Source organism: Quercus lobata, chromosome 4, assembly GCF_001633185.2.
Source record: "Quercus lobata isolate SW786 chromosome 4, ValleyOak3.0 Primary Assembly, whole genome shotgun sequence".
Taxonomy (NCBI): Eukaryota; Viridiplantae; Streptophyta; class Magnoliopsida; order Fagales; family Fagaceae; genus Quercus; species Quercus lobata.
The window spans coordinates 97,738,219-97,763,504 of record NC_044907.1 but is presented as its reverse complement, the minus strand read 5'-3'; the positions used below and the strand labels follow the sequence as shown (position 1 = coordinate 97,763,504).

General features: G+C 37.1%; 1 protein-coding gene across 1 annotated transcript; it reads left to right on the top strand.

Annotated features, from left to right (window-relative positions):
* The first annotated feature begins 8,080 nt into the window (after nt 1-8,080).
* On the top strand, nt 8,081-17,424 carry LOC115986275 (beta-1,2-xylosyltransferase RCN11-like). The gene is made up of 2 exons (XM_031109120.1): nt 8,081-8,260; nt 16,442-17,424. The coding sequence occupies exons 1-2, from the start codon at nt 8,081-8,083 to the stop codon at nt 17,159-17,161; spliced, it is 900 nt and encodes a 299-aa protein (XP_030964980.1). The 3' UTR covers nt 17,162-17,424.
* Nucleotides 17,425-25,286: the final 7,862 nt, after the last annotated feature.

Sequence of the window (25,286 nt, the reverse complement as noted above, 5' to 3'; positions counted from 1 at the left end):
ATTCGTTTTAGAATGAACGCCTACAACACAAGTGTAAATTGTCTCCTCTTCGTCTAAAGGACTAGACGGAGGCACATTGGACGAAGTGCCAGCCTTGGAACCAGAGGCTTTCCTAAGTTGTTCTTGGATGACTTCTAAAGGAAGCCCAGGCACACCAGAGGTATACCCCTCTTTCGTAGAACTCTCCCCGCTACTATGACTACTGTTACTTGAACTACCATTACTGGTTGAATCATAGTACTTGTTTATAGCTTTCTCAGTACTATCGCTAGACGAAGAAATAATAGTTTGAGACATTTTTTGGAAACCAAATACCTAAAGACGAGAAGGAAGAGAGTACCTGGCTTTAAACGAGAGAGGACTATGGACGTGGAGAAACTTCTAGATGAGGGCTCTAGATGAAGAAAGATTTCAGAAATGTAAAGGTTAGGGGAGGAATTCCACTATTTATAGACATCTGACCTGGGTATTCGAAATGGCACGACCAACCAGGATGCGACACGTGGCCTACCCCTCGAAAAAATAAATCGACGAGACTGGACATCAGTTAAGTTATGACACATGGCACGTACAGTTTCAGACAATGAATGTACAAATCCTTTAGACGATCCATATGGACAAGGGGGCAACTGATGGTGTTACAAAAAAAAAAACACCAACTCCTGAACTCGTCCATATGGCTCGTCCAATGAAAGACCGACTAGGGCGAATCGAGCACATGAGGTGATCGTCCCAAGCGTCCTTGATGACCTCGTTCGTCTTTGGACGGACGAGGTCCCATGAGAAGCTTGTCCATCCTTAGAATCGTTTGGATAGACGAGCTCTACATGAAATTAAAAAAAAGTAAATGCACAAGGAAAAGTCATCCCTAATAGCCTCGTCTGTCCTTAATAAAGGATGGACGAGTTCATTGGGTTGGACTACTATGTGCCAAGTTCTCCATTAACCACTATGGAACACAAGTCCAACTGAGGTAACTTCCATGGCGATTATGGAAGTTACCTCCAAATCCTCCAGACTCCTCGAAAATAGGAACGGTTATTAAACAGATAACCGTTTCACACACGCTATATAAGCATTCTTCGATGAGAAGGTAAGATTCATTCAGACACTTATTTCAGAAATTACTTCCTTCTTACTTGGAATTACAAATTCACTAACTTCATCGGAGGAGGACTTTTGGCTGATCCCCACCGGTCCCCTTTGACTTAGTATTTGTTTTCAGGATTAAGCCCTAAGATCATCAGCGCCCGAGACTTATCAACCTACTGATTTCCAAGGAACCATCAATAAGTACATATCTTAAAATAAAATTTGAAATATAAAGATGTTCTTAAATACAACCCAATGTCTTAAATAAAAGAAAAGTTCATAAAAGAGAAATAAAATAAAAAGAAAAAGAAAGAAGAAAAGACAGGATTTTGTTGTTGTTGTTGTTGTGCAGGTACTTAGTCCCTCCTTAAGAAGGTGTAGCCTCAGAGCTCTCATCACCATCACCATTATCATTATCATCATGACCTCCGCCTGTGCCACTGCCACTTGTGGGCGCAAGTGCCCGCAATAGTGTTTCCGAGTTTCCCCAAAAAAGGATCATGGGAGTACACCTTAGCCTAGGGTGGACTATGGTGGAGAGTGTAAATGAAGTTGCCATCTAGATTACGTCCGAGAACCATAAGTATAACACCATTGTGGAATGACTAATCTTTACCAGAGCACGTATTCAGAGTTTAGGTATGTGGATGGGAAGGTGTTAGGCATCCAACCACACCCAACTTGTGGGTCGGCCTCCACTCATTGTGTTTCAAGTCTTAATCTCATTAATGGGTCTTTTAATATGTTATTTTAAACTCAACACACACTCTAATATGCATCTAAAACAATCAACATGGCATATCATCCTCAAGCCTAGCACTCATTCATTATGACCTTTAAACAACAAAACAGAAGGGAAGCAACATCACAAGGTAGATTAACAAACACATCTAAATGTTCAAGCATTAAACCAAAAACTCGTGGTATTCAACCAAGCATATTGAACAACTCATGCTCAAAACATTCAAATGCATGTCCATGTGATTCATGTATGACTTCTCTTACTTACCTCACTGCATCACAGCACTTATGGACGGAGGCAGTTTGTGCCTATAGGCAGTTAATGCAAAATATGAACAGAGGTGCTACTGATGCAAATAGAATAGAACTTTTTTTTTTTTTTTTTTTTTTTTTACATAGTGATGCTTTAATTAGGAAATACTAGCTAAATCAGCTTGGTAAAAGGATAGTACATCAGATGGAATATCTTCCATCCATATTACACAATTTGGTAAATTAACTGCTAACTGAGCTAAGTTGTGTGCAACTGTGTTGCCCTCTCTCTTAGTGTGAGAATAGGACAATTTGGAAAAAACTGACGATAAAGATAAAGAGTCTCGTATCATCAAACCATAAGGAGCCAGTCCAGGATCCTTAGAATTCAACGCTGCCATCACCAATGAGGAGTCACCCTCCAATACTACATCAGAAATGCTCATCTCCTGTGCAAACTCAAGAGCTTTGTTGGCAGCCAAAGCTTCAATCTCTATCACCTAGAGGAGTTGAGGAACCCGAGTAGCCATGGTTGCAATAACCAATCCCTCGTTGTCTCGGACTATGACACCTAGACCGGAACACTTTTCTCTGGCGAAAGTAGCTTAGTCGAAGTTGATTTTGTATGAATCTGGGTCAGGAGGTTTCCATCGTACTCTCCTCTTTGTCCTGCTGGGAACCGGTGCTGTTTTAAAAGCTTTAAACTCCAAATAATTGTCATGAACCCACTAGAAAATCTGGTATAAAGGGTGGTGTGCTTGCTGGGTTCGTACCTGGTTCCTTTGATGCCATATGGACCATATGATGAAGGCAAACAATACTGGTTTCTTGTTGTTCTCAAATACCTAGATCAATAGCTCACTAAAGCTTAAGAAGCTCCTTTGGTTCCTAAAACTCCAAGTATTATCCACTTCCCATACTTCGTCCAGCCCCTTGCCACTCCATACCGCATGCACAATGTCTTCATTTTCTTCCTTACACCGATCACACCTTTACTCGGTAATAATTGTTCGCCGCATAAGGTTGGATTTTGAGGGGAGCGAATTACGGCATGCCCTCCAAATTAGATTTCTTACTTTATTAGGACATTCAAGAGCCCAAATCTTCTTCCATAGCTCTTTCTCATGGTCTTGATGCTCTGATACCTGAAAACCCACTTCATCTTCCTTCAAGAATCTATAGCCCGTTTTGCAACTATATCTCCCATCTTGCTCCCATGGCCAATATAGTGTATCCTCCATTTCTTTTCTAGCCAATGGAATATTTATTATTTCTTCCGCTTCTTGAGGTGCAAAAATCCCATCCACCATTGTTGCATTCCATGTTCTAGTGCCCTTGTCAATTAAACATTCCACTGTGGCTTCTTCCATTGATTCCACCATTGGGGAAAGTATCTTAGTAGGATGTTTTTGGGGCAGCCAATGGTGTTGCCAAATCTTTATTGATTTTCCATCCCCCACCCTCCAACACGCCCCATCTAGGATGACATCACGGCCTTGTAAAATACTCTTCCAAGCATAAGACCCAGAACTGGATTCCTTAGCTTCTAGGAGAGAGTGATTTGGGAAAAACTCCTTAAAGACTTTGTAAAAGAGAGTTTCCTTATTATGCAAGAGCCGCCAAGCTTGTTTTGCCAAAAGAGCATCATTAAAATGAGCCAAGTCGCGAAAGCCCATACCATCTACCATTTTGGACTTAGTCAATTCACTCCACTGGATCCAATGAATCTTCCTTCTATTGCCCCTTTGTCCCCACCAAAACTTCTTTATCATTGCCTCATTGTCATCACAAAGCCCCAAAGGTAATTTAAAGCAACCCATAGCATAGGTAGGAATAGCTTGGATCACAGATTTGATAAGGACCTCTCTCCCGACTTGTGACAACAATTTACCCTCCCACCCTTGAAGTTTTCTCCAAACTCTCTCTTTTATATAGTTGAAGCTAGCCTTTTTCCCCCTACCCACAAGGGAGGGAAGCCCCAAATATTTCTCATAAGACTTCACTTCTTGAACTTGGAAGAGATTCTTTATGCTTGATTTTGCTTCATCTGTGGTGGACTTGCTAAAGAAGATTACGGTCTTGTCTTTGTTGATTTTTTGCCCTGACCAAGATTCATATTCACCTAACAACTTTAGGACATTATTACAATCCTCAGTAATTGACCTGCAAAAAAGTAGGCTATCATCTGCAAAAAAGAAATGGGTTAGTTTAGGGCCTCGTTTGCACAAGGAAAAACCTTTAATATCCCCATTCCTCGCCGAGTGTTTGATGAGAGCATGAAGGCCTTCCGTGCATAAAAGGAAAAGGAAAGGAAAAGGAAAGGCCTTCCTGACCAAGATTCATATTCACCTAACAACTTTAGGACATTATTACAATCCTCAGTGATTGACCTGCAGAAAAGTAGGCTATCATCTGCAAAAAAGAAATGGGTTAGTTTAGGGCCTCGTTTGCACAAGGAAAAACCTTTAATATCCCCATTCCTCGCCAAGTATTTGATGAGAGCATGAAGGCCTTCCGTGCATAAAAGGAAAAGGAAAGGATATAAGGGGTTTCCTTGTCTAATTCCTCTTTTAGGATGGATGATTCCAATGGGCTCTCCATTTACCATAACAGAATACGACACCGTCTTCACACAACTCATCATGAGAGCTACCCAACTAGCACAAAAACCCATTTTCTCCATGAGCTTCTCCAAATACACCTATTCCACCCGATCATAGGCTTTACTCATGTCTAATTTGATAGCCATAAAACCATGATTTCTTGAATTATGTTGCTTCATATGATGAAGGGTCTCAAATGCAACCATAATATTGTCTGAAATAAATCTTTCCTTCACAAAGGCAGATTGATGTTCCGTAATTAAGGAAGGTAAAAATTTCTTCAACCTATTTGCTAAGACCTTAGAGTAAATATTATATAGAACATTGCAAAGACTAATAGGGCGAAAATCAGACACACATTCAGGATTATCTATTTTCAGAACAAGAGTAATGAGAGTATGGTTGATGGGTTCAGGTAGGATACCTAAGTTCAACTATGAGAGAATGCTGAAGTAACATTATGCTGCATTGTCGACCAAAAGTGTTGGTAGAACAAGGGTGGCATGCCATCTGGACCCGGAGCTTTTAGAGGTGCCATCTGATTCAAGACTTCCTTTACTTCCAATTTTGTAAATTCCTTCATCAAATCACCATTCATCTCATCAGTCACCATGCATGGAATTTTCTCAAGAGAATCAGCTTCTAAATTCGGGTTGGAGGATGAGAAAAGTTCTTTATAGTAACTCTCCATCACATTACCAATGTCATCTTGATCGGTCACCCAAGCTCCATTCCCATCTCTTATTCCTCGAATCAAATTCTTCCTAAGCCTCTTTGTAGCCTTACTGTGAAAGAAAGCTGTATTATTGTCACCTTTACTTAGCCACAACACCCTAGATCTTTGACACCACATCCTTGATTCCCGGTCTTGCAACACATTAATCTTCATTCTTAAGCTCCTAAATCGAGAATTGTTCCCACTCTCCATAGCCTCAATCTCGGCCAAAGCTAGTTGTCTCTTCTTAATCTCTAGTTCTCTTCTCACGTGCCCAAAGTTGAGCTTGTTCCACCAAGTTAATTCTTTCTCACATTTAGGCACTTTTTTCAGAACGGCTAGACTTGTATTTAGTTCCCTTGTACTACACCACACATCCTCCACCGTTTCACCACAAGAAGGATCCGATAACCACATTTCTTCAAATCTGAAACACCTCTTCTTCCTAGGTTCAGGCAATCTCGATAAATTAATCAAAAGAGGAGAATGGTCCGATGACATACAACTAAGATGATGAATCCTAGTTCCTGGAAATTTTTGAAACTAAGAATTTGTAGCCATGCATCGATCCAATCTTATTCTTGTGGAATGCCCATCAACATAATGTTTTGCCCACGTAAACTTCGGCCCCACATATCCCAAGTCCATGAAACTACATTCATTGATCACATCTCGAAATAGTTGCATTTGATTGTGATCTCTAGGCGCCCCACCCACTTCTCCTCTTGACGAACGATTTCATTAAAATCTCCACCACAAATCCAAGGAATGTTCATTCTAGAATTTACGCTTCTCAATTTACTCCATGCTTCACTCCTTCGGTGAGTTTCAGGCTCTTTATAAAAGCCAGTGAATCGCCATGCATTCTCAGTATTCCCATTGATGATCGCATCAATAAAATACCTATGGGAATCAACAACCTCAATGCTAATAGAATTTTTCCAAAATAATACTAATCCACCACCTTTGTTCAATCTTGGAACCACCCATTTTTGATCAAAGTTAATCTTGCTCAAAGTACGATCTAGCCTTGTTTCGTCTACCCATGTTTCGGCTATAAACACGACAGAGGGATCTTTTACCTGTATCAATCTAACAAGCTCATTCTCCGTACGTGAGTTCCCAAGCCCACGACTGTTCTATAACAATAAACTCATTGCTTTTGGCAGGGTTGGGAACTAGCCTCCACCAATATCTTATTTTTTGTTGCACCTCCCTGGAAACCCTTCTTTTTTTTGGTAACTCAATTTGGTTTGTTGAATTTTCTGCACTTCTTTTTTCTCCCACCATTTCAGCCATACCCACATCTGATGCCACCCCTGTTCTAGTGAGCCTTTTCCAAGTACCTTTAGCATGCACATGATTGACAAGAGAGCTTGGAATCTCAGCTAATGGCCTGCGTGTTGATGGAGACAATTGAGTTGCATGGACTGCAGGGTTTAATACGTTAGCTGCATGTGCTGATGGGCATGGCATGTTAGGCTCATAAATGCAAGGCTGACTGCCCACATTTTCCTTTCCTATACCAACTTCAAAACCGGGTGGCCTTGTGATTTTTCCATCATACTTTTTTATTTCCCTATCAAGCTTCCTAATTTCCTCCTCAAAAGCTTCAGCTGACAGCTTTTCCTCTTCTTTTGCTGGCTCGGGTTGGTGAAACTCCACATCAACATCACAAAGCTGCTTCACGGGTTGGTGTAGCTTCACATCACAAGTTTGACTCACCAAATTTCCCTTACTTGTATCAACTCCAAAACCGGGTAGCCTTACAATTTTATTATCATGCTTTTTTATTTCCATTTCCATCTCCCTAATTTCCTCCTCAAAAGCTTCAGCTGACAGCTCTTCTTTTTCCTTAGTTGGCTCAGGTTGGTGAAGCTCCACATCAACATCACAAGACAGCTTCACGGGTTGGTGTAGCTTCACCTCACAAGTTTGATTCACCAAATTTTCTTTTCCTGTATCAATTCCAAAACCGGTTAGCCTTACAACTTTATTGTCATGCTTTTTTATTTCCATTTCCATCTCCCTAATTTCCTCCTCAAAAGCATTAGCCAACACTTTTTCTTTTGCTGGTTCATGTAGTGTCACATCCTCCATAATTTCCTCTTCAAATGACAGCCTTGACTTCTCTTTGTACCCTTCCTTGAAAACCGGATCCATGTCTCCTTTAGGTGAAGAAATGGCTCGGTGAAGTCCATTGGGAATTGGAATTCAGAGGGTTCAAGTACAATGGGTAGACTAGGCTTGGAGGATCTTTTTGATATTCTTGTACTCCATCTTTATTCACTAGTGGATCATTTCGGCTTGGAGGGCCGCGGAGAGATTTTTCCCGAGTACTTTGGTTTCCTTTTCGATAACACGTCTCGGTGTTATCTTGTGTTTGCATCTCTCTTCCTTTACTCTTGGTGCTTTACATTTATTGTTTATTGTTTATGATTATGCACTAGAGAATAGTTCCAGTTTATTGCATTTCATTTACCCTTATTCCGCACCTAGTTAAGTAGGGTAAAAACAATTTAGCCGTTAGTTTAAAATTGGGGATCTAAACAAGCTATAGTGTTTCGCACTATTGAGCTTTCATATAAATAATACATATAAGAGAAATGAATCTAATTTAGCTAGACTAGAATTATTGTTTTTGTCATTGTTATCATCATCATCCCAATTTTTCTCTATGTTTCTAAATGGAAGGTTTTACTTGCAGTGGGTTGAGGAGCCAACATTGCTTGTGACACGCTTTGAGTATGCAAACCTTTTTCACACTATTACTGATTGGTACAGTGCATATGTATCTTCAAGAGTTACTGGATTGCCTAGTCGACCTAATGTAGTTTTCGTGGATGGCCACTGTAAGGTATGCAGGCTCTGCATTTCTTTTATGGGTGTCCAGTTTCATGCTAGTTGTTTAACAGCATGTGATAAGATTAATATGATTACTTAGGTCTACTGCTATCATTTTGTGACTTCTTGTTGCTTCTCAAAAAAGGAAAATTTGTGACTCGTTGACTAGGCAATGGAATAAATAATAATGAGAAAAGCAAAACTATAGCTTCTACATTTTAGTGTTGTGAACATAGGATTAGGGGTTGTAGTTTTTGTAAGATATTAACCTATTATGAAAATCTCCTAATCTTATGATGACTTTTAGGGTTCAAATCTTCGCTCCCCCAAACTATTATTATCCAAAAAAAAAAAAAAACCAGAGTATGAAGAAAAGAGGGCTTGGATCCAACTTTCTAAAAGTTTTTTGTTGTGTTGGTGGAGGCTTGATACCCATTTGTTGTAATTTAGGGTTAGTGGAAGACAATTCACACAAAAATAAGTTAAAACATTCACACAAGACAAGAAGATTTAATGTGGTTGTGCTGACTCCATGTCTAGATCTATGGACAATGGTATTGGTAACAAAAATATCTATATCAATTATATGAAAATAACTTTCAAGTTCAACCAAATATGACAAACAAGTTGATATCCCCTCATAGACATAAACACAAATAAAGCCTATTACAAACATCTCCTCAATAGAAGCTCACGAACATGACACTCTGAATTCCAAAGCCGCAATATATCAAATGATGCTCTTACTCAAACAATAGACAAACTTTAAACTCATGCATGCGGACATCTTGCAACTCCAAAAGAATTATCAAGCTACTATTAGAAGAGACCCCCTTATGTTCTTTTAAGAATCATCTCCTCTCCCCAATGGGATGACCTCTTTGGGGTAATGCCACCAAACCATTAGTAGCACGGTTTGTTTATATGACTTCAATATTTATTTTTTGGTGGACTAGGAGTACCTTCCTTAGTAGACAAGGAACGCCAAATTACGTCCTTAGCGCAAGGAGTCTTTCAGTCTACAACAAGAAAACTCAAACCAAGTTAGAATGGGAATTTAATCAATTTTCAACACTTTTGCTTTCATATGAAAATATTCTTTGTCAACATTAGTATGGAATTTGTTCCAAGATGTGTCAAGTGAAATATAATTTTAAATATGATGGGTGTAATTTGGATTGCAAGAGATTCATTAATTGTTTGAGCTTGATATATATATATATATATATTTACGGAAGCAGTATGAAATAAAAATTTATGTTTTTATTCAAAGTTCGTTGTACCACATAACCATGGATTTTGGATAGAACAAAATTGTGTACCTCTCTTAGCAATCCAAGCATGTTACCTCCCAAGGTATTCATGTCTCTCTCTAATTCTTTTTGGGTTTTCAGATGACTGTAGCATCACTTAGTAGTTTTGATGGCCAACTCCTGATGTGGTAATTTATTGTCTTTTCTTTGTTTTTTATTTATTATTTATTATTATTTTTATTATTTTTTATTATTTTTTATAAAGACTTTTTTAAAACCCAAGAGAGAGAGATAGGATGTGGGATCCTTAGGGATCCTAATCTTTAGTTGTAGGATTAATCAATAACTTTTTATATGTTATTGACTTATTTTGAAACTCTTTCAAAATTATTCTTTAATTTTCTCAACCATATCAAGAAAATATTTGAACTTCTGCAGATTACAATAATGTCCACTAACACATTGCAATTGACCCCTGAAGATTAAAGAATTACATATGGGGTCCCATTACTTACAATTTTATATTTATATCCTTCTACCACACTATATTCCCATAAGCCATTAGGACTGGATTAATATCATTGTCATATCCCTAGCTTATGTAACCCTTAATTTCTTGATTACATGATTTTTATTGAACTCCAAAATATCGATGAAAAACTCTTTAAATATACATATACAATATTATATATATGAAAAACACTTTTGAAAAAAGTTACCGCCTGGTTTTGTTTTTAGTCCAACTTCAATATGAAAATCAACTGAATATACTATCTTCTTTAGAGACTAGTGGATTCATTGTTGAGCATATATATTTTACTCATTACATACATAACCCAACGTGTCTGTATATAGCCTTTGAAAAGAGCATCACCAGTTGACATCATTAGAGTTATGTGCATAATAAATAATTATACACAAACCTCTCATGTTTGAGGACAATAGGAAAATTGTGATAGAACAACCTTTTAACTAACAATGATCACTCTATAAGGTGTTCTTGATCGGATTTGATTCAATGTATATATTTGTTACATTATACCCACTTGTCTGCTAAAGTCACTACCTCAATGATAGAGTAAATCATCCTATCATATAGTAGCACGACAAGTGTAAGATTCAGTGGTGATATTCAATTAATATCCATAGCCTAGAACAATTTAATAATTTATGAACAATCATTACTCTCTGTCTTTGGTTTCTTAACCATTAACATAATTTTTCTACAGAGGTGACATCACATGCCACATTTAAACAATGAATATACCCATAATAATTATGTATGTGAAAATATAATTTATTATCAAATAAAAATGCATAGTATTGTTTTTGAGGGATAGAATTCTAACTATCTTCCACTTGCACTCAAAATCAATCATACATGTATTTAATCCCATCACTTCCAAATGTTTCTCAAACACTTTTTGAGACAATGCCTTTGTGAGTGGATTTGCAACATTATTGGCAGAGGCAATCTTTGTTATTGCTACATCACCTCTATGTATGATATCACCTATCAAGTGATATATACGTGCAATATGTTTTGTCCTTTGATGAGCCCTTGGTTCTACTGCATTTGTAACAGCCCCACTATTGTCACAATAGATAGTAATGGGTGACTTAATAGAAGGAACAACTTCAAGTTCTTGAATGAACTTGCAGCTATATACTCTGCTTTTGTAGTAGAGTTTGCAGTAGTATCTTGCTTGCAACTTCTCCAACTTAGAGCATCCACACTGGTGGAGCTATTTTTTGAGCTATTTGGCACAACAAAAAACTACTTTATCTATTTTACCTTTTCACATTATAAAACATCCAACATCAGTGGTTTTATTTTAGCTTTTAACACAATAAAATAATATAAATACTATAATAAAATAATATAAATACTATAATAAAATAATATAAACACTACAATAAAATAATATTTCATTCACCCGCCAAAACACAACTACAACCACTATCAAAGCCATAGAAATTACTGCGCAGCCACAAACCCACCACTGTAACCAATACCCATCAAAAACCAGTGAAGAAGAACAAAAAAGAAAGCAGAAAAACCAGAAAAAAAACGAGCAAATCGACAACCCAAATCAGACACACAAACCGAGAGGCTGAAACCCATAGATGGACAACAAACCATGCCCGAAACACAAGGGAGAGGCCGAAACCCATGCATGAAACACAAACCCAGCCCGAAACACAAATTCGAAACACAAACACAGCCCGAAACCCAGACCAAAATCCACGCCAAAACACAAGCACAAATGCCGAAAACAAAGAAGAGAGGCCAAGATGGGTCAGCGTGGGTAAGCTTCGAACTTGGGACTTGGGGCTTCGGGGTCTGTGGCGGTTGGGCTCAGCGACGATGGGTCTATGGCGGCTGGGCTCGTGTAGATTGTCGTGGAGGAAGAGAGAAGCAGATGGAGAGGAAGTGAGGAGAGAGACACGGTGAAACAAATGAAACACAGGAAGAAGAGGAGCAGGAAAAATAAGAACAATAGAAAGAATAAAAATTAATAAAATAATCAAAAGAAGTGCGAACGCACAAATTAAAATTTTTATTTTTTTTAGTTTTACCTTTTAGCTACAGTGCACAGCCAGTTGTGGAGCCAAAAAATATTGCTTTGACTCCACCATTGCAGGGCACATTTTGGTATTTGGTGGTGCTAAAAATAGCAATATAGCTATTTAGTACCACCAATGTGGATGCTTTTATTGCTCCCTTGCCAAGAGTGAACACAAATCCAGGAATTGATTTTCTATCATAAATATCTTATTGAAAATTTGAATTTGTATACCCTTGGATAGTTAGATCCTTACCACCAAACACCAAGAAATAATGTTTGGTCCTATTTAAATATTTGAGGATATGTGCCTCCTGGGCATGAGGATAAATTGCTTAGCCTGTTAAGGGTGAAAAGCCGTTGGATTACTCGATAACTGGTTCTGGTGGGTGGGGTCAGTTGCCTGTAGGAGTTTGATTAACAGTGAGGATTGTTGTACAGTTGCCTGCAATGTGCAACTAATCTGAGTGAAGTTCTCCTATGTCATAAAAAAAAAAAATTTGAGGATATGTTTCACTGCTATCCAATGCGCAGAACTTGGATTGGATTGATATCTACTCACAATGCTCACTGCATAACAAATGTCTGGCCTAGTACAAAGCATTGCGTACATGAGACTTCCTACAGCCAAAGCATAGGTACAATTTCTCATTTTCTCTCTCTCTTCTTGTGTTTTAGGACACATTTGTTTAGAGAGATGAACTCTATGTCTAAAAGGTGAAAACCCTTTTTTGGAATCTTGTATGCTAAACCTAGCCAATATCTTGTCAATATAATTGACTTGTGAAAGTCCCAAGAATCTTTTCTTTTGGTCTCTAAACAATTTGATTCTGAGTACATATGATGCTTCACCAAGATATTTCATTGCAAAGTGACTAGATAACCATACTTTTATAGATGACATTGCTCCTACATCATGAGTAGTATGTCATCCACGTAAAGAACTAAAAATGTATTAGTGCTCCCACTAATCCTTTTGTCCCACTAATTCTTTTGTAAACACAAGGTTCATTTATATTTTGTAAGAAACCAAACGATTTGATTGCCTCATCAAAACGAATGTTCCAACTGCGTGATGCTTGCTTTAGGCCGTTATAGATCTCATCAGCTGGCACACTTTTGATTCTTGACCATAAGATATGAAACTTTCTAGCTGGTCCATAAAAATATCTTCTTGAATGTGTCCATTCAAGAAAGCTATTTTAACGACTATTTGCCACATCTTATAATCATAATGTGCAGCAATTGATAAAAGAATCCTTATGGACTTTAGCATGGCTATTGGTGAAAAGGTTTCCTCATAATCATTTCTAGCCTTTTGATTATATCCTTTTGCCACTAGCCTAGCTTCATAGGTCTCTGCCTTACCACTAGGTCCTATATTCCTTTTGTAGACCCATTTACAACCAATAGGCTTAATACCTTCTGGTTTGTCTATGAAGGTCCAGACCTGGTTGGTATACATTGAGTCCATCTCTGATTCCATGGCCCATTTCCAACTCTCAACGTCCTTATCTTTCATTGCTTCTTGATAAGTAAAAGGATCATTATCATGCTCCTCTGACTCCATTAGATAAATCTCATTTAACAAAGTGAGTCTAATTGGAGGCCTAATATTCCTTTTAGTATGTCGAGTCTCCTGCATTTTGCTTGGTTCAGTAGGCAGTATTACTTGCTCTTCATTGTTCTCATTCAACTCAACCATTGGTTCATCAGTTTGATCATCAAGAGAAACCTTTGCTCTACTTTTATTTAAGCTATAATCTTCCTCAAGAAAAATAGCATTCCTGCTCACAAAAACTTTTTGCTCACTAGGATTGTAAAAATAGAAATCAGTAGACATCTTGGGATAGCCAATAAATAAACATCTATCACTCCTTAGTCCTAGCTTATCCACATTAGACTTTCTAACATGTGTTGGAAAACCCCATATCTTTAAGTGATTTAGACTTGGTTGCTCACCAGTCCATAACTCATATGGGGTGTTAGGAACTGATTTGGTGGGGACTCTATTTAATAAATAAACAGCAGTCTCCAAAGCATAACCCCAAAATAAAATTGGCAACTCTGACATGCTCATCAGGGAACGAACCATATCTAATAAGGTTCTATTTCTTCTTTCAGCTACACCATTATGTTGAGGTGTGGCAAGGGAAGTCAGTTGAGAAATAATGCCATTTTCTTTTATATATTCCTTAAATTGATCCAAGAGGTATTCCCCTCCTCTATCAGAGCGAAGAACTTTTATGTATTTTCCAGCTTGTTTCTCAATCTCATTACGAAATTCTTTGAACTTTTCAAAGGATTCAGATTTATGCTTCATTAGGTACAAATAACCATACCTAGAATAATCATCAATAAAAGTAATAAAGTAAGAGAATCCACCTCTTGCCATGTGATTCATAGGACTACAAACATCAAATGTGCATTAATCCCAATACATCAGTGGCTCTAGCTCCCTTTCCTGTAAAGAAACTTTGGTCATTTTCCCTTGTAAGCAAGGCTCACAAATTAGATAAGGCTCTACCTTCAAAAGATTCAATGGCCCATCCCATACCAATCTATTGATTCGGTCAATATTGATATGACCAAGCCTTAAGTGCCATAAATACGTTGGATTGACATCTCTTTTCCTTTTAAGAGATAACACACTAGTAGCATTATCATTCTCAACACAATTAATATAATTATCAATAGAACTCAAAAAATAAAGACCATCTTGTAAATTGCTAGAAGTTACAAATTTATTATTAAACTTAATAACAAGTTTAGTAGTAAAAATAAATGAATATCCTGAACAACCAAGTTTCGAAGCTGAAACTAAATTCCTTTGTACTTCTAGCACATATAAGCAATCTTTTAAAACTAGAATTCTATTAGAAGATAATTCTAAATAAAAAGTTCCAACAGCAGTGGCTGCAACAGTTGCACCCATCCCCATCTTTAGGATTGTTGGGCCTAGTTGTGTTTGATCCGGATTATGACCAGATCCGAAATAATATTGTTAAGGTTTTTAACAATATCTGCGTAGACAAGCTCATTTAGAGATCCAGTAGATGGCTTCTTTCTTTTCTGCTGTAGTGCACATTGCTACAAATGCTGCTTTTTTCTCTTTCTACAGACACCCAGTGAATATTTGATTCCTGGCTTCATTGATGCTCAATGTTAAGACACTTGCAACCATTCTCTTCAAAAGAAAAAGAAAAAGAAAAAGAAAATATATATATATATATATATATATATATATATATAATCTAGAACATGATCAATAACGATAATTCAATATTTGATGATCTACATTTTGCAGTTTGTGAATTATTATAATCACGAATATTAGGCTATTAAAGGAGAGATGAAATTGTGGGGCTTTGAGAGAAATAAGGACAAGGTACATCATGCAGGGATAGAGCCAAAACTTTGAGTTAGGAGGGCCAGTTTTACTGTTGGCTGTGTGCGGCAGTTTCAAATTTTGACTTCGCTACTAATGAGTTGCTAAGATATATATATAAATATATATATATATATATATATATATAATTTTTATTTTTTTATTTTTTTTGTGGGTAAGAACAAAATTATTCTTGTTTAGAATTTTTTAAAAGGCAGGGTTGTTTATTTTGGATAAAATTGGTTAATTGAGCTTAATTTTTTTTAGTTTTACTATTGGTAATTTTTTTTGGACTTGTATATTTTGTTTTAGATTTTAGATCTATAAATTTTTTTATGGTCAATAAATGAGGAAAATGCTAGAGTTACAAGCCTTTTTATAAATTACTGATATGATAAGTGACTATTGGTAAGTAAAAAAATGATGTGAATGGTGGGCCCATTATGCGAACCAATGAGAATTTGCTACCAAAATAGTTTATAAAAATGTTGTAAAAAAGTTTGTGAGTATAACATTATGCTTAAAAAAATCAATGATATTGTTTAAGGGAAACAAAATTGCTAAAATTTGTACACACATATATCTATAAAATAATAATATATATATTTTTAAATTAAGGGGGGCCATTTCCACCACCCCCCCCGTCCCGGTCCAATGATACCTCCGTCGTACATCATAATGTACCAGTGAATGTTCTTTAAAATTTAACTTTCTTAAAGTGGTGGTTTTTCCAGCAAATCCAAGTAATAAGGGTGTCCTTTCAAGGAAAGAGGAGCTTCTGTTGTTGTTAGTTGTTAGCCTCCTAATCATGAACGCTATTTTATTAATTTATCGGAAGAATATTTTCCAATTACTGTCATAATGTTCTTCTATCTGTGTTTTTCTTACCGGGTTTTTTCTGCTTATCTTTCTGCCAAAGAAATAGAGTGCTAGTCATTGTTTAGTTGTCTTAGTAACACTCTTTTACTTTTGTTGAATTTTTTCAGGCACCGATGGAAGAGACATGGAAGGCATTGTTTTCTAGCCTTCAATATTCTAAAAATTTTAGCGGTCCAGTTTGTTTTCACCATGCTATTCTCTCACCCTTGGGTTATGAGACTGCGCTATTTAAGGGGCTGTCTGAAAAAATAAATTGTGATGGAGCATCTGCACATGATCTGCGGCAAAACCCTGATGACCGGAGAACTGCTCGATTATCTGAATTTGGGGAAATGATTAGGGCTGCATTTGGATTTTCCTTAAATAGAAACCATGTTGAAAAGCCAGTTTCAGGTTATAATGTCCTCTTTGTTCGGCGTGAAGATTATTTAGCTCATCCTCGTCATGGTGGTAAAGTTGAATCGAGGCTTAGCAATGAACAAGAAGTGTTTGATTCTATAAATAATTGGGCATCTAATCATGGGTGCAAAGTAAACCTTGTCAATGGATTGTTTGCACACATGCCCATGAAGGAGCAAGTCCAAGCCATTCAAGATGCTTCAGTTATTATTGGCGCTCATGGTGCAGGTCTAACTCACATAGTATCTGCGTTGCCAAAAACTGTTGTCCTGAAGATTATTAGTAGCCACTACAGACGGCCACATTTCGCCTTGATAGCCCGGTGGAAAGGGTTGGAATATCATGCAATTAATCTTCTCGGATCATATGCCAATCCTGAAATTGTTATCGACAAGCTTAGCAACATAATGAGGAGCCTGGGATGCTGAACAGTGTATGGTTTTGGCTGAATTTGATTCATCCTATTGCCTGGAATTAGAAGTGATAAGAAATATTGTCTGCATCAAGTGTCAGAAGATTATGATAGTGATTATGGTAGGAATCTTAATAGTGACAAGATAGATACTGGAAGTTGCCTTCAATCGGCTCTCTTTGCTACACTATTATTAACTTCTCTTGAAAGAAAAAGCCCTGATTTGAAAGGAACCGACAAATATATAGAAAGCCTACAAAAATGAAGTCAGTGCTGGCAAACGTCCCACTTCGGTCATGGACAGTTATAGGCCTGTCTGGATAATGCAAATCTGTGCTCATCTATACTACATATAGTGGTGCATCTAGGCCATCACGTCACAAAAATATGCCACCGACGACTTAATAAGAAGTAAATTATGTCTGGAACTATAAAGATTTTACGTGGGAGATTTTAAGGCATCCCTTTATAGATATGGTGTATTAGGAAGTACGGTTATCTATATCTATATAATCTATACTACTATTTAAAGGGTTTTCTCTATTTAGACCGGATTTTTTTTTTTTTTTCCAAAATACCCCAACAGCCTACGTTTAAATAGGGGCAAAACTGAAGGATAACCTAATAAAAATATATCTTTAACTTCTACGTACAATATTACCTACAAAATAGGACTACTTTTTTTTTGGTTTTCAAAATTAAATTTGAAATATAAATTTATTTTGTCAACAATTTAATTAATTAATTTATTTTTACAAATTTTGTAGTGGACCCATTAACTCCTAAATTGAAGTTGTCATTCACCCCCTCTTATAACTTCTAATCATTATCTTTTCTTTAAAAAAAAAAAGTTAATTGTTCAAAATGCTTTCTTATTCCTTAACTAACTATCGATATTGCCAAAAAAAAAGAAAAGTTAACAATTGGATAAGATAAACTATGATCAACTATCACTTAAAAAATTCCAAAGCAATTATAATTATCATTAAGCAGTTATAATGTTCTCCCTCCATCCCTATCCTTCGAAGTAACAACTATTTTTGTATGTAGCCTCTGTAATGAATGTTGTTTTATGTTTTTAGGATAAAAGTTTGCAATCTACAAAAAATGACGCCACCATTTTGAAGTCCCTTCGTATTGACAACCCGGTTGCTAAAGTCCATTACGGAGGCTACATTCCTAACAGAGCAACATCATCTCTAGAGGTAATAATTTCATGTTGTCTGGATCTAAACATATGTTGGAATGTATCGTGGGAGTTGGATTTGGGGAGTGCCTCCTAAGTTTAGTAAGCCTAGAGTCACTGTCGACGCCTGGCCTCGATTGGAGTGGAAAACCACTGCCGTCGTCGGGCCTTCGTTCGACCACCCATCGTGGCGATGCTTTAGCACACACGAGGCCCGTTGGAGGCCCCTCTCGATTGGTTGGTGCGCTTGGTGTGGTTCGCACGGAGCTTCGGGGTGTTCTCTCTCTTGGTGGAGGAAGATATTTGTCTACCTTTGGCAATGTGGTAGGAATCTTGGCCAAATTTTAAGGGATTATCAAGGTAAGTGAAGTTGCCACCAATCATTGGGTTTTTCTAAGGTGTGATTGGTTACCTATTTCTAGTTGATTTTATTACCAATACTAGGCTAAGAAAAAGGGCATTTTTCCTAATTTAATGTGGATGGCAAAAAATCTTGATTCTTGAGTTCGGAAGTTTGATTACGTGTGGGGAAGGTGTTAGGCATCCCACAACGCCTGTCCAAGGACAGTCCTTTATTTTGATAAAATCTTAATTTTCAGAGATTGGTAGTTAAAAACATGATTTTAGCATTGGCTTTCGGGGCTTTGCATGCATGGGGGCTTTGAGGTTTGGCTTTTGGATGGGTGTGTTCCTAATCTATGTTTTCCTAAGGCATTTGGGCAAAGTACCAGATTTCCACAGTGAAAATCCGGCGACATGTCACCTTACTTTCACGACGAAAATTAGGCATCGCTTCACTTTACGTGACATGGACTGTGACAATCACACCAGGAGAGGCTAGACCCTTAAACCTACTGAACATAACCACTTGGGTTATATCTACATGCTTGCATCTTCGCCCTTTTTGCTTGTGCCTGGGAGACCGTGCCCTAGCTCCATGCGTTCTCGCTCCATGTGTGTACATGCAAAGGTAAAGACAAGAAACTAGCAGACAAGCAATGGAAGGAAAAGCTGCAAAGAGCATATGAAAGAGGCATAAAGCAGATAAGTATGATAGACATAGCAAGCAAAGAAACAAGAAAGAAAGCAAGCAAACAAGTAAGAAAGCAAACAAAAGGTGGTGTCCGAGAGGGACAAATGTAGGTTTGGATTGAATGTCCATAACTTCATTGTGTTGAAGCATGGACGACACATCAGCAAGCGAGACTCATGCATGGACATGTAAGCAAGCATGTAAAGATGCATAGAAAGCCAACGGGTGGCACAAACACGCATGGTAAGCATAACATCGCACAGAGCGAGAAATGGGATAGGTATGCATGAGGCAACTAGCATCATGGCGATGCGTCCCAAGTGGTTACATCCAAACAAGGCCTCACGAGTGTCAGGTGTAACCGCATAGCCACAAACCCGCTAAGGGTGTTAAGCATGGCAAAGTCTAGAACTAGAGAGGCTATCACAAGCATAAAGCATAGAAGAAAGCAAACATAGACATGCAAATAGGGGTGATCCAAACCCTTTTATGTGGGCCTTGGTGTATGGATGATGACAAAGACCATAGGGTCTAGATCGGGTCCTAACCATTAGGCCAAAACACAAGAAAGAAAGACAAAGTGACAAAAGGGCTACAGTAGCACATGACATGACAAACATAGTCTAGGTCTAGGCACACAAACATGGCATGGAGCACACAAGCATATGGAAGATAGCATAAAGCATGTAGAGGACATAGATCCAAGCACATAGTTATGTGAGAGCATAGATCTAGACATATAGGCATAGAAACATGCATGTAAACATGTAAAAACCTAGCACATGGACATGGAAGAACATGGATCCAAGCATATAAGCATGTGAAGATAAGGATCTAACCATATAGCATGGAAATAAACACATAGATACATAGATCCAAGCAAGGCATAGCCAACAACATCATACAAGCATGTGAACATGTAACCTTAACGTCATCCTAGAACAAAAAGAGGAACAAAGCATAGAAACATGGCATATAGCATAAAGTATGTAAATCTAAACATATAAGCATGTAAGGATGTAGATCTAAGCATGAAACGTGGCACAAGGCATAAAAATCAGGGAGATTTAGGCTAGAAGCACAAATAAAGCAAGAAACATGCTAAAGAAAGCAAAAAATCATGTTATTCAAGCAAAAAGAACAAGATAAATGCTAGAAAAAGATCTAGAGAGTTAGAGGTGTGGATAGTAGCTAAAAAGCTACATCCACACCACTAAACCCCAAATCCATGGTGTAGAACCAAGGAGAAGAAGATTGGGTATAAGAACAATACTTTGTGTTTTTGGTGAAGAAAGAAGAATCAAGAGGTTTCGATGTGTTTTTTGTGTTTTTTTGTTGTTGTGTTTTTTGTGTTTGAGAGAGAGGAAAAAAGCTCAAAAATCGTCTAGGTAGAGAGCAGGACCTAGGGAGTCTTCTCTTTTTTGGTCTGGAGGGTGCTTGGGGCCTTTTATAGCCCCGTCACAATTTACAAGGCAGCGGCCCTTCAAGGGCTGCCATCTTCAAATGGCCACAGATTAGGTTGATCTTGACACCCTTGGAATGATCTTGACTTCCTGTTTCTGAAAAGGTATGAAACTTAAAAATTCAACAGACGGATAAAAAATTATGACTCTCGGAAATTAGTGGTGCATCGATTGGTGTGTTATCCCGGTTTTCTTGATATCTCGGCCATTCTAACTCCGATTTCGACCCATGAAGAGTTGTTGGACTGAGAATTGGATAATCTTTGTGATGGCATTGGTTTCAACCCGTTCTGACGGCTGAATCAAAATTAGAGTTTTTGGGCCCACTCGAAGTCAACTTAGAGTCAAATTTGGTCAAAGTGGCCAAAAATCTCCAAGAAGCTCGGGTTTGATGTAAAACTATGAGAAGTGTTATTTTGTGAGGATTTTGACCTTGTTTGACCTTTGGTCAACCGTAGGGTGACTAGGGGCATTTTGGTCATTTTAGCTGAAAAAGGCACTTTGAGTGCTTTGGTGTCCGAACGGGTTGCACCACATCATTCTAGATGTTCTTGCAGCCCCATGGAGAGAAAATAATATTTTTTGGATTTTTCGGGGTTTGACACGCAAATCAAGGACAGACAAAATACGGTATCAACAGTCACATTTAATTTTTAAGTGCATTCTGTGAAAGAGATCCAACATTTAAATCACTACTTGAAAAGATAGTCCTAGCAGCATATAGAATTAAATTTTCATGGGGCTTTGAGGTTAATAATGAGTTTCATTTCCCTAATAAAGATTACAATTGTTATATTTTTCCTGTCTATTAATCCCCCCTTTATAAATATTTCTATATTGTTCGAATTAGCTTGGTTGTGTCAGACACAACGCTTCCAGTCATAAGTTGCCTTATTAGTTTTTGTTTAATTTCAGTGATTACTTAAGTGCAAGTAAAAGTAGCAAGTGCAAGGGGTGTGGTTTGGGCTGGATTGTATTCGTCCAATGCGGTCCAACTTAAACATCAACTTCGTTTTTTGATGTTGATTTACCTCTTCTCAAACCTAATTTGTGAAGACATCAATGGTTGACAGTAAAAGCTTAAGTGGGACATTAAAAGAATTTTAAATTGGGGGTGTCCTTAATCCTTATACAAAAAGTCTTCGGATTGCTAGAGAATTTGCTTTGAGTTTACTGACAAGAAAGAGGAAATGTGTAGCCATGGTTCATGAGGGTTTCGATCAGATGGTTCAATGACTACATTATTGGAGGTATTTATGGTTTCATCTTTGAAGGATTTAATGAAGTTAGTTACAAATCCAAAAGAGTTGATGGAGATAGAAATTTTTGGAGAAGATTACTATGGTTTAATTGTATTTGATTGATGACCGTAAAGTTCATTGTTGTCAGTAACATGCTTATTGTGATATTATTTATGAAACCGACTAGCATGACCATTTTGTTGAAACAAAAACTCTATTTTTCCAAAACTAGGTTGTTTTTCGATATCATCCAAAAAGTGATATGATTTTGATATTGTATCAAAATAAATTGTTGAGTCAGATTTTGGATGGTTTTGAAATTTTTTGAATGATTTAATTGGTTTCCTTCACTAAAATAAATCTGCACTAAACTTGGTGTTTATCAACGAATCAAGTAACAATCCTCCAACTAAATTGGTACATTTCAGTCATCATGTAATTTTCAGGCTTGATGAAAGTACAATATTAATACATACAGGTTATTGAAGCTAATCTATAGTTTATATTGGAAGATAATCTATAATTTATATGTTTCTATGTGGATTTGTTCATTTTTTAGAGCTAGCCTTATGACACTTCTAATTGTATAAGTAGCTCACAAATGTGTGGTATTAATGGACAAATGTGTAAACCTCAAATTGATATGAAAGAAAAATTATGACACAAAACCCCTAAAAAGAAAAAAAGAAAAAAAGAAGCTTCATTGCATGCACGAAGTGCATGTGATGATAAAAAAATAGAAGAATCTACATTGATTCATCAACTTTTTCATAATACCTTTGGTAATTTTTTTTACTTTATGGAACTTTATAAGATTTGCTCATAGGATTTTTTCCCCCTCCCCCTAAAGGTTAATACTAAATAATAGCATCATCTTCCAATTATCAAAACATTGATCACTGCATTAACAAAATTTCCAAAAAAGTGATGATAATTTTGGAATACTAGCTTTTGAGGCCCTTCTATTTTTTTGGTAAAGGTTAATAATTTGAGCATGCGCGTGAGCGTGTACTCAAAGGCTAGTAAGAACTAATAACCAAAAAGTTTGACTTTTTGTTAACCATTCCTCATTGTGTCACGTGACTATATAAATTATTGACACGTTTACATTTAAAAACACCAAAGCAATATGTCTTTTCATTTGGGCAGTAGTTATAGGAAAAAAAAAACAGACACTTCTTTAAAATAGCAACAAATCAGCAAATAATCCTTTTAAAAAATAAATTAAAAAAAAAAAGCAAATAGTAACCAATTATTTTTAACCTCTTTTATAAAAAAAAAAATTTCTTAACCTCACCCCTCACACACGTTCACCAAATTTTGATTTGTCTTTAAAAACCCCGCATCGTTTCAGTGGGTAACCACTTTATCTATGTCTTTATATATTTTCAACTTCCCTTCAATTTTTTCCTTCTTAGTAATGCCCCTTTTTCCCCTACGAGAAGATACTTGGTGAAACTTGAAGAAAGAACAGAGCCCGTCGCTACCATCAGCAAGCAAACCCTCTGTCGATAAAAATGAATTCTTTCGCTTTCACTTACAGTTGTAGTGATTTGCTTTTTTTTTTTTTTCCTCTGTTTTTTACTGTTGTGTTTGGTTTTGGAGACACAACTTCAAAGCATTAAAACCCGAGAACCATCTGTAAACCAAACACAATTTGTTTTTTATTTTTTTTATTTTCATTTTACTTTCCAATTTGTTTTATGTTTTCTATATATTCTGGATATATATATATATATATATAGGTTTTTAGGAAACAGAGGTATACAATTTCTTTATTTTGTTTTAGGTTCAAGGCCACCATCAATTTTAATGGTGAGGAGTTGTTAGATGCCGAGGTGTTGATATCTACAAGGTTTGTATATCAAGTTGAGGCATACTTCAATTTTATTTTCTATGTATATTTAAAAATTTCGAGGTTAATTCTTCTATGTTTTTCCGTTTGGGTATTTGATTTTGAGTTTATGGTTTGCAATTTTTTGCATTTTTAGTTGTTGTTGGTTGTAGAGAAAAGCTCAGAAACTAGGCCCACTCGGTGATTATTTTTATTACGGCAGAGATGGAGAGAAAAATATGAGGGACTTTACCACCGTTAGAGACCAGTCTTTCTTAGACACTATTACCGGTAAGTTTTCTAATTTTGTTTTATAAGTTTTCCTGTAAAATATGATTTAGGGTTTTGTTTGGGAGTGCTTTCCCTTTTAGATTGATGGGTATGGAGCCCGTAGTAGGTTTTGTTAATTTTAATCAAAACTTTGTCTTAAAGTGAAGATAGTTTTAAATTTATGGTTCAGATTAGTTTTTCCTATTGTATAGTTTCTTTCTTTTTTTTTCCTTCCTTCATGCTGTATAGTTTCTGATGATGCACGAAAATTAGTAGGCTAGAATGCTTTGGACTATGGTGATGAGTTTTGGGTCTTGAAAAGAAAAGAAAGAACTGTCAAAGGTGACCAATGTAACCTGGCCATGGACCCTCCGATGGTTAAGTCAATTTTCTCTCTAGAAAAAAAGGATGGAAAACTATGAATAGTAGAACTTACCTTGGGTGAATGGGACTTGCTCCTTTTATAGAGAGTTAGAAGTGGGTCTACTTGTTTGGATCCACCATGATCATGGGTGATGTGGGCAGTTAATGGAGAAAATAGTTTGTGGAGCAGAATGTGAGGAATCGCCTCCATGTTTTAGGAGTAATGCATCGTGGTTTGATCATATGGAACCTTTTGAGTATTTCTCAAAGAATTCACCAAGTGTGAACTGGTCGTCCATGCCCTTGTGTCATGGACGACTATCCTCAAATTGAATGGTCTTGTTATTAATGGACGGGTACTATTCATGCATAGTGTCATTGTTAGGCTTCTCTCCTGCTGAAGTTTTATGGATGCGGTTAGGTCATGGACGACTGCCATGGATGGGTTGACCTTGATTGATCCCTATCAGTTGCCCCTTTGTCCTTGTGTCGTCTATGCTACTGTTGGCTTGACACGTGGTGATTTTTTATTGGTTGAGGGGTTGTCCAGGTGGCATATCAGGGAGATTTGAATTTGAACACTCTAGATGTTGACATGTGTCGTGATCCTGGGAGTTTGCTTGTAGCATCGTTTCATTCTTTAAGAAAAGTGCCACGTGGCACATTTTGGTTGGTTTGCGTCGTTTCAATGTCCCATCTTTTTGGGTATAAATAGTGCAATACCTCTCTTACTCTTTCACATTTCTCATAT

Excerpts from the sequence above, each read along its gene's own strand:
- LOC115986275 (XM_031109120.1), top strand. The coding sequence starts at position 8,081 with ATGTTTCTAAATGGAAGGTTTTACTTGCAGTGGGTTGAGGAGCCAACA. Across the intron at positions 8,261-16,441 it reads TCGTGGATGGCCACTGTAAG|GCACCGATGGAAGAGACATG; the intron begins GTATGCAGGCTC and ends GAATTTTTTCAG.